The sequence below is a fragment of the Alternaria atra genome, assembly GCF_907166805.1.
Source record: "Alternaria atra isolate CS162 genome assembly, contig: 25, whole genome shotgun sequence".
In the NCBI taxonomy this organism is placed as follows: domain Eukaryota; kingdom Fungi; phylum Ascomycota; class Dothideomycetes; order Pleosporales; family Pleosporaceae; genus Alternaria; species Alternaria atra.
Window position 1 is genome coordinate 5560019 of NW_025091323.1, and position 15059 is coordinate 5575077.

At 51.5% G+C, this 15059-nt stretch overlaps 7 protein-coding genes across 7 annotated transcripts; 3 read left to right on the top strand and 4 right to left on the bottom strand.

Annotated features, from left to right (window-relative positions):
- Positions 1 to 866: 866 nt before the first annotated feature.
- On the bottom strand, positions 867 to 2240 carry ALTATR162_LOCUS6899 (uncharacterized protein; the record flags this gene model as incomplete). The annotated part of the gene is made up of 2 exons (XM_043314524.1): positions 867 to 1358; positions 1497 to 2240. The coding sequence occupies 2 exons, from the start codon at positions 2238 to 2240 to the stop codon at positions 867 to 869; spliced, it is 1236 nt and encodes a 411-aa protein (XP_043170459.1).
- A 789-nt stretch (positions 2241 to 3029) lies between these two features.
- Positions 3030 to 3624, bottom strand: ALTATR162_LOCUS6900 (uncharacterized protein; the record flags this gene model as incomplete). The annotated part of the gene is made up of 2 exons (XM_043314525.1): positions 3030 to 3346; positions 3396 to 3624. The coding sequence occupies 2 exons, from the start codon at positions 3622 to 3624 to the stop codon at positions 3030 to 3032; spliced, it is 546 nt and encodes a 181-aa protein (XP_043170460.1).
- A 926-nt stretch (positions 3625 to 4550) lies between these two features.
- ALTATR162_LOCUS6901 (uncharacterized protein) lies at positions 4551 to 5321 on the bottom strand (the record flags this gene model as incomplete). The annotated part of the gene is made up of 2 exons (XM_043314526.1): positions 4551 to 4844; positions 4935 to 5321. 2 exons carry the CDS (start codon positions 5319 to 5321, stop codon positions 4551 to 4553), a joined length of 681 nt encoding a protein of 226 aa, XP_043170461.1.
- Positions 5322 to 5736: 415 nt separating this feature from the next.
- On the top strand, positions 5737 to 6783 carry ALTATR162_LOCUS6902 (uncharacterized protein; the record flags this gene model as incomplete). The annotated part of the gene is made up of 3 exons (XM_043314527.1): positions 5737 to 5772; positions 5820 to 6236; positions 6286 to 6783. 3 exons carry the CDS (start codon positions 5737 to 5739, stop codon positions 6781 to 6783), a joined length of 951 nt encoding a protein of 316 aa, XP_043170462.1.
- A 1008-nt stretch (positions 6784 to 7791) lies between these two features.
- ALTATR162_LOCUS6903 (uncharacterized protein) lies at positions 7792 to 11971 on the top strand (the record flags this gene model as incomplete). The annotated part of the gene is made up of 3 exons (XM_043314528.1): positions 7792 to 10326; positions 10387 to 10624; positions 11259 to 11971. 3 exons carry the CDS (start codon positions 7792 to 7794, stop codon positions 11969 to 11971), a joined length of 3486 nt encoding a protein of 1161 aa, XP_043170463.1.
- Positions 11972 to 12709: 738 nt separating this feature from the next.
- ALTATR162_LOCUS6904 (uncharacterized protein) lies at positions 12710 to 13390 on the top strand (the record flags this gene model as incomplete). The annotated part of the gene is made up of 1 exon (XM_043314529.1): positions 12710 to 13390. The coding sequence occupies one exon, from the start codon at positions 12710 to 12712 to the stop codon at positions 13388 to 13390; it is 681 nt and encodes a 226-aa protein (XP_043170464.1).
- Positions 13391 to 13970: 580 nt separating this feature from the next.
- ALTATR162_LOCUS6905 (uncharacterized protein) lies at positions 13971 to 14723 on the bottom strand (the record flags this gene model as incomplete). The annotated part of the gene is made up of 1 exon (XM_043314530.1): positions 13971 to 14723. One exon carries the CDS (start codon positions 14721 to 14723, stop codon positions 13971 to 13973), a length of 753 nt encoding a protein of 250 aa, XP_043170465.1.
- Between the last annotated feature and the right edge of the window lie 336 nt (positions 14724 to 15059).

Here is a 15059-nt window from a genome sequence, read left to right on the forward strand (position 1 = left end):
AGTGCTGTGGTCTGCAGGGACTAGGTTGCGTGTAATGACGATGGAAGTTGACAGGATCTAAACTAGAAACAAAAGACCATTTTACGAAGAGATGCAAGTGCTGTGAATGCACGCTTTGAAATTTTAAAAAGAACCGTCGTGTGTGGGATGGAAGTAGAAGAGTGTGAGCTTGTGAGACATCAGCACCCTCGAGTGGTGAATGTGCAGCGCTGTTTTCACCTCTGGAACATAAGAGAAATGCGAAACCGTGACGGGTGCGAGCGATTACTAGGGATCGTAAGACAAATTAAAACGCTTCGATCAAGGCGAGACATCACTCACGATAGTGGCGTGAGTCAGGCGTTCCAATATGATGTTTGGTGGCTGTGCAGCACTGGAAGTGAAAAGGTAGGTTGCAGACAGAAAGTGCCGGTGGTACCTAGGTAGCGCGAAGCACATACCACCAACGGTGACTTGTTAATGACGTGAGGCGTAGACTATCGGGCCGGAAACATCGACCTCTTTCCAACACCAACACATAACGGTAGCTCGTAAGAGCCGCGTCGACGACTGAACAAGCGTACATGGCAATGCATTCACCGCCAAAGGAATCACTTGTGATGCTTCGGCGCAAGACGGCTACGCGATCTATAAACCCGTGATGGAGGTCGGAGAGCACGTCTTCACACAGGATGGACGGTTGTATAAGAAGATGTGATAGGTCATGCAATTTACTACAAATACATGAAGAGACTAGAGCTGAGAGAGACTAATCGGCCGACCCACTCCATCCATCGAACGAACAGTAAGTGTAGGGAAGTAGATGATGAAAGATACGACAACAAAAAGGTAGGGTAACCAAGCCCATAGATAATACGTTCCGCTACTCATTCTGATTCTACATCACCCCTCTCTTCTTCTTCCTCCTCGTCCCCACTCTCGTTTTCGTCAAACTTCTCAACCTTCCTCTTCTTCTTCACAATTAGATTACCTTCAACGAGATTATGCTGCCTGGTTCGATTTTGCTTGTAATTACTCTTCGTCTGTGTACATAGCAACGACGCCGTCGCAACCACCATCTCCAACCCGTCAAGCTTTAGCAGACTGCCACATCTAGCCTTGCTCATACGCATCAACTCACACACCTTATCAATACGCTCGCTGAACTTCAAACCCCGAAACTTGTACACGTTCTTCAGTTTAGCCCGATCGTAGACATTGAGGCAAATAGGACCACGCGTATGTAAGTCAATGGCAATGGAGAGGAGTTTCCAGCAGATCGTGGTGATCTGAGCTGGTGTGATAGGGGAGGTGGGAGGGTTGGGGGACAGGGTCTCCCAGTGGGAATCGAAGTTGGCGACGGTGGCGCGGTCGATACACTGGGTTATGTCAACGTAGGCGTCGTATGTTTGGCGGATATAGGACTTACGGGCTGCCTGGTCTCGAGGAAAGCTGTTGTCGTCGGCTGGGGGAATGTAGTTGTGAGGTACAAAACGGGTGGCTGCTGCTTGTCGAACTTCCGCGAAGCTGGCGAATTGCATGGCTTGGGGTGCGGCTGCGGCGATGGGGCGAGGTGCTTGCGCTGGTACTTGCGGAGAAGCAGAAATGTGTGCTTGTGGTGCTCCAGATGCCTTCTTCTGCTTCTTGTCGCCGCTTGACTCATTGGAAGGTTTCTTGTCGGCAGCCATTGGGCGTGATGAAGTTGCTGTTCGAAGTACAGGAATCTGATATCGTAACTCGCCTTGTCGTTCTGTAGGGATTGGCACTGTCAGATGCGACGTTGTCGACTGTCGTGTCGTCTCTAGCTGTTGTGATATACCCTGCAGCCGACCACGTGATGGTGACTCTTGCTCCACCAACGGTGCTTGAGTCTGAACACGAGGCTGCTGCATGGGTTGCGGTGATGCAATCAGTTGTTGTAAGCAACCCCGTGGTGTTTGTGGCTGATGAGACTGCTGAGACCATGGCTGTGGCTGTTGCTCGTGGACGCTTTGCTCTTGGAGCAATCCATACAGGCCTGGGAAGGGGAAGATATTAGCATTGAGGGTCTCATAATCTATTTCATCGACGTTGAAGTCATCAAGATTGGTATCTTGCGCATTGATGGCGGCGAGGATATCGGGGATAACGTTACTCATGAGCGCATCGTCCAGTCCGCGATTACTCTCCTCCATGTCCGTACAATTAAACTCATAGAAAGTATCCACTGCATGCTCGCTGACCTTCCCAACATACTCTGGATCCTGAGTTTGTTGAGACATGTCGTAGTTGATGGTGTACGGTTCCGGTTGTGATCTCGTTATGGTCGTGCTGAATCATGATCCCACACGAGTTGAGAAGCAAAGGCTCAAGTACCGAAAAGTAAGGTGACACTGTGAGGCACCTTTCGGGGGGGCTGTGGAACATTGTGGTGAAATCGTCGCCCTACATCCGTTCTCAATACGTGAAGTCGCTGAGGAATGGGCGCTTCGCTAGTGTGAATGCATGAACTAGGTAGCACTCCAGTCATCCTCACGTCATTTTCATACCGCTGATGAACAGAGAGGTGTAATTTATATCGAGATGGGGTTCGTAGATTGGAAATATTGAATATAACGATTGACATAGCTACAACGATCATGACTGAATGACAATAACGTAACAGTTGGAAGCTTTGTGATTTGCCATAGCGCAGTGGAAAGAGAACGAGTGTGATGGACGCGAACATCCTGTATACATTTCATGACATGGGAAACGTCCTTGTTCGCGTTATAACTGTGAGGTTTGCGATCGAAGTCGGAAAAACATCGTTTTGATCAAGGGACAAGCTTGTAATCCAGGAATGAGCGGCAAAGAGATCTCCGGAGTGGTCCGCAAAAAGAGACCCTAAGGCTCTTCTGAGGACTTGTCGAACTAGTTGGCGCTTTCAGTATCGTTCCAGAGCATCCAGATTCCAGATAGTAATGGATAACGAAAGGCTAGTACCGTCGACCAGCTCTCACAAGAGCATCAGAGTCCCTTCTTGCGGACCACTCCGGTGTTCTCCTTGCAATCTATTCTGGAAAGGCCTATCAAAAGGTGGCAGTGGCAAGTCTGGTGGTGATGGACTGAACATTGTGGGTTCCAGCGAATAGAGGGTGGTCGAAGAAGCCCATATGCTCGAGCGCATCGCGAACAGCATTGAACAAATTCTCTCCCGCATCTATAGAGATGGCTCCCACGACGGCTTCAAATGTATTGGCCACCATGTCTTTAGATGGGGTGCGCATGCCCAAGTTCTTGATGATCAGCTTGTCCAGTTGAAGGCTGAAGCCACGCTCAGCAAACTTCTCGTTGCTGGTCAGATCGTTTCTCATTTGAGTCCAAGCTTCGAGGCTGTGGCGATCGCCTGTCATTGTTAGTACCAAGTTATATTGGGCGATCTAGTGAGAAATTACCGTTGTGGTCGCGCGCTTCGTACCACATCTTGACCAACACCGCATTGATGACAGCATCTCCAACCAACTCAAGGTCTCTGTTCTTATTGACAAAGTGGATAACACCCGCAACGCGGAGGGGGCAATTGGGTTCTTTCATTTGCAGCGATTCTGCACATAGCAGCTTGTTCTTGAAGATAATTCCAGTGATGGCTTCCACGCCCTGGATGAGGCTGTCGACGTTATTCATGGCTTTGAAGTCCTTTCTTGATGCTGTACTGCGTAGTTTTTGACACTGGTGAGTTTAATTTATGAGAAAAGACCTGCTATCAGTAACAGAGACACGGCTTTATCGTTATCTGGATTTTGCTGCCTGGCTGTGGATCTGTTACAAGGCTCCACGGCGACTGCGCCTCACCGGAAAACTCTGTGTAACCACTTGGGTAGAGGTTGCGCTGGCATAAGCGCAAGGCTTATGGCCCCCAGGATAAGCATTGTTGCCAGAAACCTGCTCATGTATGAAATGATTGGTTATGGAGGACGGTCACAGGAGTCACCGCTGCGTCCTTAAATACTGCGGCAGGCTGACCGTGACAGATGGAGGGATATCGGATTGATTGCTACGAACAAAGAGTTATGTAAAGTGACGAAAACTAGAAACGAGTGCAATGATGGGTGGAATCCGCTGTGGTTGATCACGTCTACCTCCATGACTTGCCAGATGCCAAGAAATGCGATGTTATGATCAGCTAACCTCCAGGCTTGCGTTGTGCATCAGCCTGGTTAGTGAACGTCGGCTGAGCTTTTGTAAGGCTTCCATACGATTGCCTACATGTCTGATGTAGGGGTGCAGTTCTGCTGCATGCATTAAAAACCATACGCAGGCGCTGCTTTGATGGAGGCGCAGTAGACTCCAAGAGCACAGGCTGGTAGATCCAAGCGGATGCGGCACAGCTGCGTCTGGAATCTACCAGTCGACACATCGCCAAATTTTTGAACTAACAAATAGGCACTCGGGAACGTCTTTTCCTTGCGGAGACCCAAACGTAGTGAGAAGCAAAACAACTCGCCAGCCTTTCGTTAAGAGAATTTGGTGTTGCCTCGTTTGGCAGAATCCGGAGGCAAGTGGGCCGAGATCTAGAAGCTTGCACATTAGTTCATAGAGAGTTGTACTGCTCAAGGTGAGAAGTGGAGAGTTTGAGACATTCCTGTGCGGAGTGGATGGTCGAAGGAATCAAGAGACTTCATGACGCGCTGGACAGCCCCATGTCCATTATCGTGATGGACTGCACCAATGACAGCTTCGAATGTCGTAGCGACCATTTTGGGTCGGACAGCAGGCTTGCTGTCAGCCACGATGACGCATCTATCAAGGCCAGCCTGATATCCTTGGCGAACCAGCGCATCGTTGCTCAGTGTGCCGTTGCGCAGTTCTGTTCCTGGCTCATTGCGCTTGAGGAAGCACTCGGCCTGTGATCGTCAGTACCCCGCAACGCACTTGAGGAGAGGGCGTTCTTCACCACTTGAGTTGTGGGCTTCAAACCAGGCACCGCAAAGCACCTTAGCGAGAATCGCATTGCCTAAGACGGATAGCCTTTTGTTGCTACCCAAACCAGTGGAATCGAAAGTGCTGTGCTGTATGGCGGCGATCTTGGGAGCTGCCATTTGAACAGCCTCTGCCGTGATGCGCTTATCTGAAAAGTTGTAATTAATTAGTTCTTCGACTTCAAGAGCCTTCGTTTCAATAACAGGAGGCAGCGTGGGTTGATAAATTTGATAGGTTTGGTAGATTTGATAGAGTTGATAGAACTGATCTGTGTTGATAGATTGACGAGAGGCGAGACGAGAGTTGTGTTGGTTAAGAAGTGAGTTTCGCATGAAGATAGTCAAATTTCCTTGTGAAGTGAGCACGTGCTGCAGGTGCTGCAGGGGCTTAGCAACTTGCATCATGATACAAGGTGCGGTAATGCAGTCGGGGACTATCAGGTTGTCGCCAACATCTGCCTTGCGTTCAGTCACACGTTTCCAATGAGATCTCCACGGCAGCGTCACCAATGCCGTGGGAACGCCTTTCCCTGCGCAATGATCGCATCTAGACCTGGGCGTGCCGAATCCCGTTCCTGATTAACAACGGCGCTACGCCAGTCTTCTAGCTTCTTTCTAGTTAGTGCCACTCTACGTCATACCAACAACCCACGAAAACAGGCATCATGGGGTCTTTGCCAAGAGGAATTGAACGTTAAGAAACTGGGCGCGCCAGTAGGTAGACACATTCGTTACTTTTGCTATCCGATTAACCGGTCCGCGGAAGTAGCACCGACACGGATCCCCCGGAAAGACCAACCGCAAGGGCCTAGTCAACATGGCAGAAGAGATGGTGGTGCGCGGCCCTGCAGATGTCCTTTCAACTGTGCACCCTGCTGATTTGCGATTCTTAATACATAGGAACTTGGTTTTGAGGGTCTTGATAAGTTTACCGACAAGTATTGGGACAAAACCTACGACCATCTACCAGCAATTCCGAGGACAGCGAAGCAGAAGCGCAAGCTAGAAGAACAACAACGGCGATATTTGGAGAAAACGCACGGTCAAGCACCACAAGACGGGCCGTACCCGCCTCGAAATCATCCTTCACGACACCCTGACAAGGGGTACACTTCGTCTCGTTCTGTTGCACCGGAAAGCGTAAACAGCTACAAGTCGGACGCAGAAATGTACGCTCCAGATAGCAGGCAAGACCGTCATGGGCGAGAGGACCGATACTACGAGACCGAGCAGAACGGTTACAGAGCGCCAGGACCAGGGTTCAAAGTCCCACAAGGTCGCGACGGACCGAGTGATACACGCGGCATGCAGGTAGCAGTGCGCTCTAGTCCGAACAGCATATAAGTCCCGAGCTAACGGACAACAGCCATATCAGGAACAACCCCAGCCTGATTACGGTCCACAAAGCGCATATGGAGGTGCCCGTGGGCGACTAGGACAACAGCGGAGAGGCTCATCGTGGTCTCCCCCACGCTCCCAGCGACAGGGCCGATCAAAATCACGACGTCGTCGGTCAAACTCACGCTCGCGTTCCCGTTCGAACGACATGAAGAGCCGGCTGATTGCAACCGTCGGCGGCGCGTTAGTGGGCGGCATAGCCGGCAATCGAGCAACTAAAGGGAAAAAGTACGATACCGTTGGGACCATTGTCGGAGCCATCATAGGCGGCGTTGGTGCCAAAGAGGCCGCGGGCCATTGGGATGACCGAAAAAGGAAGAAAGAACAGCAGAGAAACGGGGACCATGAGGAAGACTCGGATGACAGCAAGCGCAGAAGCGATCGCAGGAGAGACGACAGATATGACCGTGACGATAGATACGACCGCGATGACAGATACGACCGAGATGATCGAAGGAGATACTAGATATGCTTCACGGCGGTGGACCCAGGCTGACAGCTTACGTGGGACTACATGGGACTTTTTTGGGACTGGCGTCCGGCTTGCGCAACATTTGTTAGGGTCGAAAATTTCCGCGCTCGGGTATGAAGTGATGATGGCGCAACCTGGGACACGATACCTTTGTAGGATTTTAACGAAAAAAATGGATGACATGCAGGAGGTGTAATTGTTTGTTGCGGGAATGACGTGCGACGGGCGTGCCTTGTCTGCGACATGATCTGATGCGAAGGGGAGGGGCCACGCGACGGTGGGAGTTCACAGGAGGCGCCAGGGGTAGGTTGTCGGTGCGGTGGTGGGCTGGCGTTCGTAATAATAGCCGATACACGAGGCACATCTCTATGCTTTTTGCCGGGAAAGAAATTCCAGAAGACTTCTAGAGGGTGTGGACATGTTTTAAACACAATGGATGCGGTGAAGAGGTACATGTGTCGCAGCTTGAATGGAGACGACGAGAGGTACGGTTGAGCTCGGTGTGTGTTAACTATGCCTGTCCGTGCCCGCGGTTTCGAGAAGTCTAGTAGAAGGTTAGACCGATCCACCGCGTTGCGGGACCAAGCCTCGTCCCGCAGTCTATCCATCATCTCTCCGAGCACCACGCTTCAGTCACAAGAAATTATACACTACACAGAAGCCAGCGCACACCGGCCGGCCCACTGCAGGTTCCCGAGCTTCCTTGTCAGAGCTCTCTGCCCACCCTGCTGCAGCATTGCTCAATCATTGTGCCACCGCCCGCCGCGCTTCGTCTGCATCCCGCTCCTTCGCCGAGCAACCATCTAGCTAGCAACACAGAGACCCTCGACGAGCTGCATCGCGCATACACACGCACCACCATGAGCTGGTGACTGCCCGACCAAACCATCGCCCCTTCCCCACCACGCACGAGCTCCATCCCTAACCGTCTGACACCTGCCCCTCGCGACTGCCCGACCGGGACGTTTGCCTCTGGTGTCGCTGCTGGCCACCCACACAACGATGCGCAGATACAGACCTGGAGGAGGCCCGGTGAGGGCTCATGGCGGCGTGCCAGTGCCCGATCCCTTTGCCATGGTGCGCGCATACGATAGCGACTCGAATCCCGCCAGGCCCATACGACCCTCCCCGCTGGCCGCCTCGACTATTCAGGGTCTACCGCTAGATCTGCTCGACCGCCTGCGCTCTTTCCCGCTGTTCCAGGCAGCCCCCGACTCCTTCCTCACCCAGGTCGGCTTGCATCTCAAGCCGCAGCTATACCAGCCCCATGACACAATTCTTACAGAGGGCGAGACGGGCAAGGCCATGTACTGGCTGGTCCGCGGTGCTGTGCGCGTGACATCGCGGGACCAAGAGAGCACATACGCAGAGCTAAAGCCCGGTGCTTTCTTTGGCGAAATTGGCATTCTCATGGACATTCCCCGCACCGCCACCATCATAGCCAACATGCGCTCGCTCGTGGTACGCCTGAACAAGGAGGACCTCATGAAGGAGCTACCGGCATTCCCAGAAGTGGAAGTCGCCATCATGCACGAAGCGCAGGAGCGACTGGCCATTTTGCAGCGCAAGAAATCCGAATTGGGAGGCAAGCGCCCCGCCATACCCATGCGCCAGATCACGGGCAAGCGTGACCGTGACGATGGCGATGTAGTCATGGCAGAGAGCGGTACTCTGCGCGAAGGCGAGGTCAATGCCTTCAAGAAGAGGAAATCTCCTAGCCCGGGTCTCGCTGAAGCCATAGCCAATAGTGCCTTTGGAAGCGGCAACATACACGTGAGACCGCTGCTTAAGGAACTGCCTCTCTTCTCCGAGCTGCCCGACGACATCCTCCACTTCATTGGCATGCGCGCGCAACCCTGTTCGTTTGACCCTTTCACCGACATAATCAAACAGGGCACACAGGGACGTGATGTTTTCTTCATCGTGAAAGGCGAAGTCGAGGTCATCAACATGAACGTACCTGAGCAGAACGGCTACACTTCACCGAACCAGGGACGCCGGAAATCCATCGCAGCGGGCGAGCAACATTTCCAGGAAGTAAAGGCCCGATTGAAGCCTGGGCAGTACTTTGGCGAAGTCGTCAGTCTCTCGCTTGCGCCACGCCGCACGGCTACGGTCCGCTCCGTGTCGGCCGTTGAGTGTTTGATGATTAGTGGCGACACTTTGAACCAGCTCTGGGAGAAATGTACTCCTGACGTACGTCGGCAGGTTGAATCCGTCGCAAAAGAGCGGCTACAGACCGCCAAGGACGATGATGTACACATGCTCGACGCGAATAGTACACCCAATATCCACGACCTAGCCATAGCAGACCATGTAATACCCCGTACACCACGACGCAAGAAGAGTGTGCCCACGGTCACCTTCAATGACACCATCGGTATTGATAACCCGGTGACACCCACCCGGAGAGACGAGAAGATGATGGAACCATTCGACCCAGACCCATTTCTTAACGTCGACCTTGACAATGTCAGATCAAGATCTAGAAGAGGATCGCTCGCCCCACCTCCACCAGGGTCGATACCCGACTCGCCATCTAGTCCAGCTAAGACCGACTTCCCAAAATCACCATCGCCTGGTGGATCACCCCTTTCCCCGTCACCATCATTCACAATAGCGAAGCATGCATCCACTCCACCAGAAATGCCCTTTGACTTCAAGCGCCCACGACTCGTCAACAGGCCAAGCAGATACGGAAGAGGCAGATTACCAGATCCAGTGCTTACAAAAGTTCTTGCAAACCTAGACATACACCAGCTTATGAAGTTGCGCGCAATATCTTCGCATTGGAACAAGCTGATATCGGAGTCGCCGCACATTCTCCATGACCTTGACCTTACCAAGTACAACCGCAAAGTTACGGACCGATCGCTAGTAGACATAATATGTCCGTTTGTAGGCAGCCGACCAAGATATGTCAACATCAGCAACTGCTTCCATGTTACCGATGAGGGCTTCGCCGAGCTAGCAAAGACATGCGGACCTAGCGTTAGGATTTGGCGCATGAAGAGTGTATGGGACATCACTGGACCAGCTGTACTGGAGATGGTGCAGAAAGCCAAAGGTCTCGAAGAGGTCGATCTCAGCAATTGCAGGAAAGTAGGTGACAACCTACTTGCTCGAGTGATTGGATGGGTGGTCCCTGAGATGCCACCCCAGATGGCAATGGCACATGCGCAACATCAAGCTCAAATAAACGGTCGTCGGCAAGGAAAAGGTGGCAACCAGCCTGCGTCGCAACCATTACCGCCTGGTACCGTCGTCGGATGCCCAAAGTTGCGACGTTTAACATTGAGCTACTGCAAGCATATCACTGATCGAAGCATGGCGCACATCGCCGTCCACGCTGCAAACCGCATCGAAAGCATCGACTTAACAAGATGCACAACCATCACCGATGTCGGCTTCCAACACTGGAGTGTATACCCGTTCCCGCGGCTCACTAAGCTCGTTCTTGCAGATTGCACATATCTTACTGACAACGCGATTGTGTATCTTACGAACGCAGCGAAGGGACTAAAGGAACTGGATCTCGTAAGTTGACTATCTTACCCATAGTAATAAACATGAACATCCTTGCTAATTATAGTACAGTCATTCTGTTGCGCCCTTTCCGACACTGCAACCGAAGTCCTCGCTCTGGGTCTCCCCTCGCTAACCCACCTCAACCTCGCCTTCTGCGGCTCCGCCGTCTCAGATACCTCCCTCCGTTGCATCTCATTGCACCTCCTCGAACTGCGAAACCTTTCCGTTCGAGGCTGTGTCCGCGTAACGGGTACAGGTGTGGAAGCTGTTGTAGAGGGATGTCGCGATCTCGAACGCTTTGATGTTAGTCAGTGCAAGAATTTAGGTAGGTGGATTGAAGCGGGGGGTGTGGAAAGTGTGAAGCAGAGGGGCAGGAATGTCAAGTTTGTTTGTGTTAGCGATGGGCGGTGGAGAGATGGGAAGGGGAATGTGCGGCAGTGATAATATGTGACCATGTGTGGTTGGGGAAGACGGCATGTTGTATGGATACGATGTAAACGGTCTATGTTAGAAGAATTCGGAGACGGGAAGCATTGGGCTTGGATATGTGTGTCTGGGTGGCCGGGTTTCGCATCTAGGGAAGATACCAGGCTTTTTTTGTTCGGTGTATTAGCGATGTATTGAATTCTTAGATCTCTTTGCTCATATCGGTGGTTTCTTGTATGATGTTTTTTTCCTTCTTCGTCGTGTTGTACGGCGAGGATACGCGAACGCTTCCAGGGACCAGGTTCGCTGCTCGCTCCAGCATTTTGTGAGATCTCGGCTTTAGCTTTGTTGGGATTAGTTCGGCTTGGGCTACATTGGACGACGTCTCTCACCTTCTCCAGTTAACAACCCACACTTTCCACGACAAGCTGTTTTCCTAAGACGTCAACAATCATGATGGCGTTTGATGCAGCTCACGTATCAAGGTAAGCACTACCCATTCCGCCTCTAGCAAGTTACTCACGAACTCGACGACAGTATGTTGGATGAAGCTCATCGTCTCACACGCCAGCGTGCATTCCTCCGAGGCGAGGCGCGCAAATACGTCGATGATTGGGCAAGGTCATCGTGCCTCGAACTTTGCACGCAGATGCAAGCACGACTGCCCCGCGAGCTACGGAATCTTGTCTATGCACATCTGTGGAAACAAAACGAGTACTTCAGCGTCGCCCTCGACAAGCTTTCAGAGTGGTTCGATACACACGTCCTAGATGTTACCTTCTTGGGTCAAAAAACCCTCGTCGAGTTGGCAGAAGAATGGTATCACAACTGTGTATTTGGCTTGGACCATTATTCTGATATGGTTAATTTCCTCGAATCCGCAAAAGACTTCTGGGGCTTGCCTGATCTTGATCTGACTCTTCATGTACGCAAAGTCAGCGTTCCTGCCCAACCTTCATTCGCATTCGATGGGCTAGTGTTGCTACCGAGGCGTTGGGAAATGGTGGTCAAGCTGCAGAAACTGGCTACGCTCACGATCGATGTGGGACATAGCGGATGGCTTTCTGGGATGTGGTTTGAGGTTGATCGATTATTGAAGGAGCTTTTCCCCGTGTTGAAAGTCTTGATTGGTGCTGGTGTCAAGGTTACCATTTGCGATGATTCTTCCAGCAAACGTGTTGGCACGGAACATCTCGATATCGAGTCCTGGGATAAATTGGTCGAATAATTATTGTTATACTGCATAGATGAGCATTGGATGCTGGTCGAAGAACTGCCGACATATGCAGGCCTTGGTTTAAACGCGAGCTCGAATCATTCGTACGTTTAGTCAGTCGACGAACGCATTCATATTTGCAACATCATGCGACGATGGATATGGAAGAGAGCTAACAGAGTACAGAAACACCGTGTGGTCTTTCCAATAGGTTCATTTGATTAGTGATAGGGCTGGATAATTTTGCCCACTATTGTGATCTCAAGAAAGGAGAGGATAGATAATGTCTCTGAGACACGTGTTAGGGTAAACTACAGCCACGAAGCGAGGTCCGTTGCTCTTGCACCTTCATGAGAACCCTACCTCTGTTGGGATTAGTTTGGACTGAAGCTTGGGATACACTGGCAGCTCTTGGATCCTGTCTCTCACCTCACAACAACAGCTTCAGTGTAAGCAGATCGATCGCAGATCTTGTTCGTGCAGCGGGGACTACTGACAGAAAAGACTGATCGATTGTCGTACAGCACTGAAGTTACTCTACACAAAGAAGAGTTGCTCGTCCACGATGTCAACGACCATGATCAAGTTCGACCCTGCCCGGCTATGGAAGTGAGTGATATAGTATCTCCCTGTCTTCTAGCGGCGACTAACTTTCAACAGTAAGCTCGAAAACACACCTCGACCGCAAAAAGAGACAGACCAGTATTCAAAGACTGTTGCGCATCCGAAACTCTCTACATCTGTTCCGAGATGCAGCGCCTGCTACCTCGCGAACTACGAGATATGGTTTACGTAGTCATATTTGGTAAACCTGGGGAGTACGACATCCGCTTCAAGTCAGACAACCATAATTACAACGCATGCACAATTCCCGATTCCTGGTGGCATTACCTTTGCGATCCAGTCTTCCTTGACCAGGAAACATTAACCGAGTTGGCACATACATGGTATCGACAAAATATGTTCCTGATCAACCAAGACTTCAACGTAGCTTGTCTCTTCACTTCTAGCTTTCGTGTCTGGGATTTGGCTCATCTTGATTTAGTTCGAAGCATACGCCACGTATGCTTTGATCTTTGCCCCAAGGTCCAATGGATGGAGACTAAAGACAGCACCATAGAGGGGAAAGCAGACGTTCGTTTGCCATCAGACTTTGAGCAGCTTGCGAACCTGCAGCCACCGGCTACCGTCACGATTAGGATAAACTCTCGACATTGGTACTACCATGGCGAGACCGGTGATGAATGGAAGGCTTCGATTGGTCTGCTATCGGAAAGGGTGTTCCCTTTGTTGAAGCAGCTGAAAGCGACTGGCGTGAGGATCGCCATTAAAGTCGGTTGTGTAGGTCCCGCGAAGGTGGAGATGGAACATCTCAACAGTAAGGGTTGGTCGGGTCTGGTTCGAGAAACCAGGAGCCACCAACTCGAATAGACTCATGGGGAGAGTCTGACAGTGCGGAGTAAAAAAGATGATTTTCTCGGCACAACTACAGCGAACGCATTATGAGAAATGGCCCAAGCGGCTCCAGAGAACAGTTCAAGGGAAATTCAAAACTAAAGGTGGTAATGGATCTGACATACTCTTGAGTGCAGCTACATGGGTCATATAGCACAATGGTCTAGGTTCACGGATGGCAAGGCCGATTGGTTGTCGCATGGTCTTGGTGTCTCATGCGTGGGACAGGGTGTGCGAGAGCATATCCCAGATTAGCCGTTGACTGCCACGACATATCAAAGTGCATGAAGTGTACAGACATAATCCAAGACTTTACATGAATCTTCGCTTTCATTCTCATACTTCCTAATCTTGTATTCTGTGGTAGATCAGAACAGGTATGTCGGCGTGGATCTGCAATACACGCATCTCGTCCTTCGTCCGCGTTCCTTCGCATTTTTGTTTGGTCGCAGTGCCGCGTGGCAGAGCTTTGGCACCGCCCGCCTCGATACGCATGTATTGCGCCTTGGGTCGCTGGGCATTGTTGAGTCTGGAAGATAGGTTGGCCGTCGCCTCTTCATCCAAATCGCTTGCCGTATCCCTTGACCACACCATCCAGTATAGTACGCATCCTCTTACACCCCTCAATGCCAACCGCCAGCATACCCTCTAACCTCTCCATCCTGACTCTGCTCTCCATGATACACACCGCAACGCTATCGCTCTCCCCCAGCGTCCCCACCGTCAAGAAGGGCAACTCCAACTCCTCTTGGTTATTAAGATCTAACAACGGATCATCAGCACTCGCATTATCCGCCGCCGACGCACTCGCAGAACTCGCCGCTGTACAAGCAACCAAATAATCCGTCATGGGTATACCCGCATCGATAAGCGCCAGCGTACTCGCATTAATACACGCCGCCAACAAACTCCCATCCTGACTAATGATATGCACATTCAAGGTGATGGTCGAATGTGGGTACAAATGCAGTAGCAACACGCCTCCAAATGCCTCGCGTAGACAATGCTCCATCTCACTTGTCCGCTTATCGCTCTTCCTCTTTCTGCGCTCTACACCGCTGAAGCCAGCGAAATTTATCTCGACTTCCACTTTGGCGAGCTTGTCTGCGCCGCCGCGTTGTCCGCTTTGCTTGCCTTCTGCGGGACCAGTGACGGAAACGAGGATCTTGGTGTTGCCCATTTCGAGATATGAGGAGCCGTCCGCGGCAGCTTGTGTGGAGATTTGCGCGTGGATTCGCCGGAGTTCATTCCAGCGGCGGCCGTCGAGGCGGAGGAGCGCGAGGGAGTAGGTGCTGGTGTCTAGTGGCATCTTGGATGGTGTTGTCCCAGAAAGTAGAAGGTGTTGTATATTGCGCGACGCAGTTGGCTGGTTCGTGGTTTCGACTTTTGGGCAAGGCAGACGTTTGTAGAGCGTGCAATTGCGCGCGACGATGCGGGCGTCAAGGCTCGAGCTCCAGATTTTGGCTGGAAGTTCTTGCAGGGATGTTCTGCTAGCCGTGCCCCGCTTTCACGTGAGAGCGTGTTAGCGTGTTTTGAGAGATGCTGGGGTCGATGGCGCTTCCATCACCCTCCACTTCTTGCCGTGTCAATCGCTGCAGATCATGACGGTGCATGGACACCCGATACGGTTCTTGTCAAGCGCTGG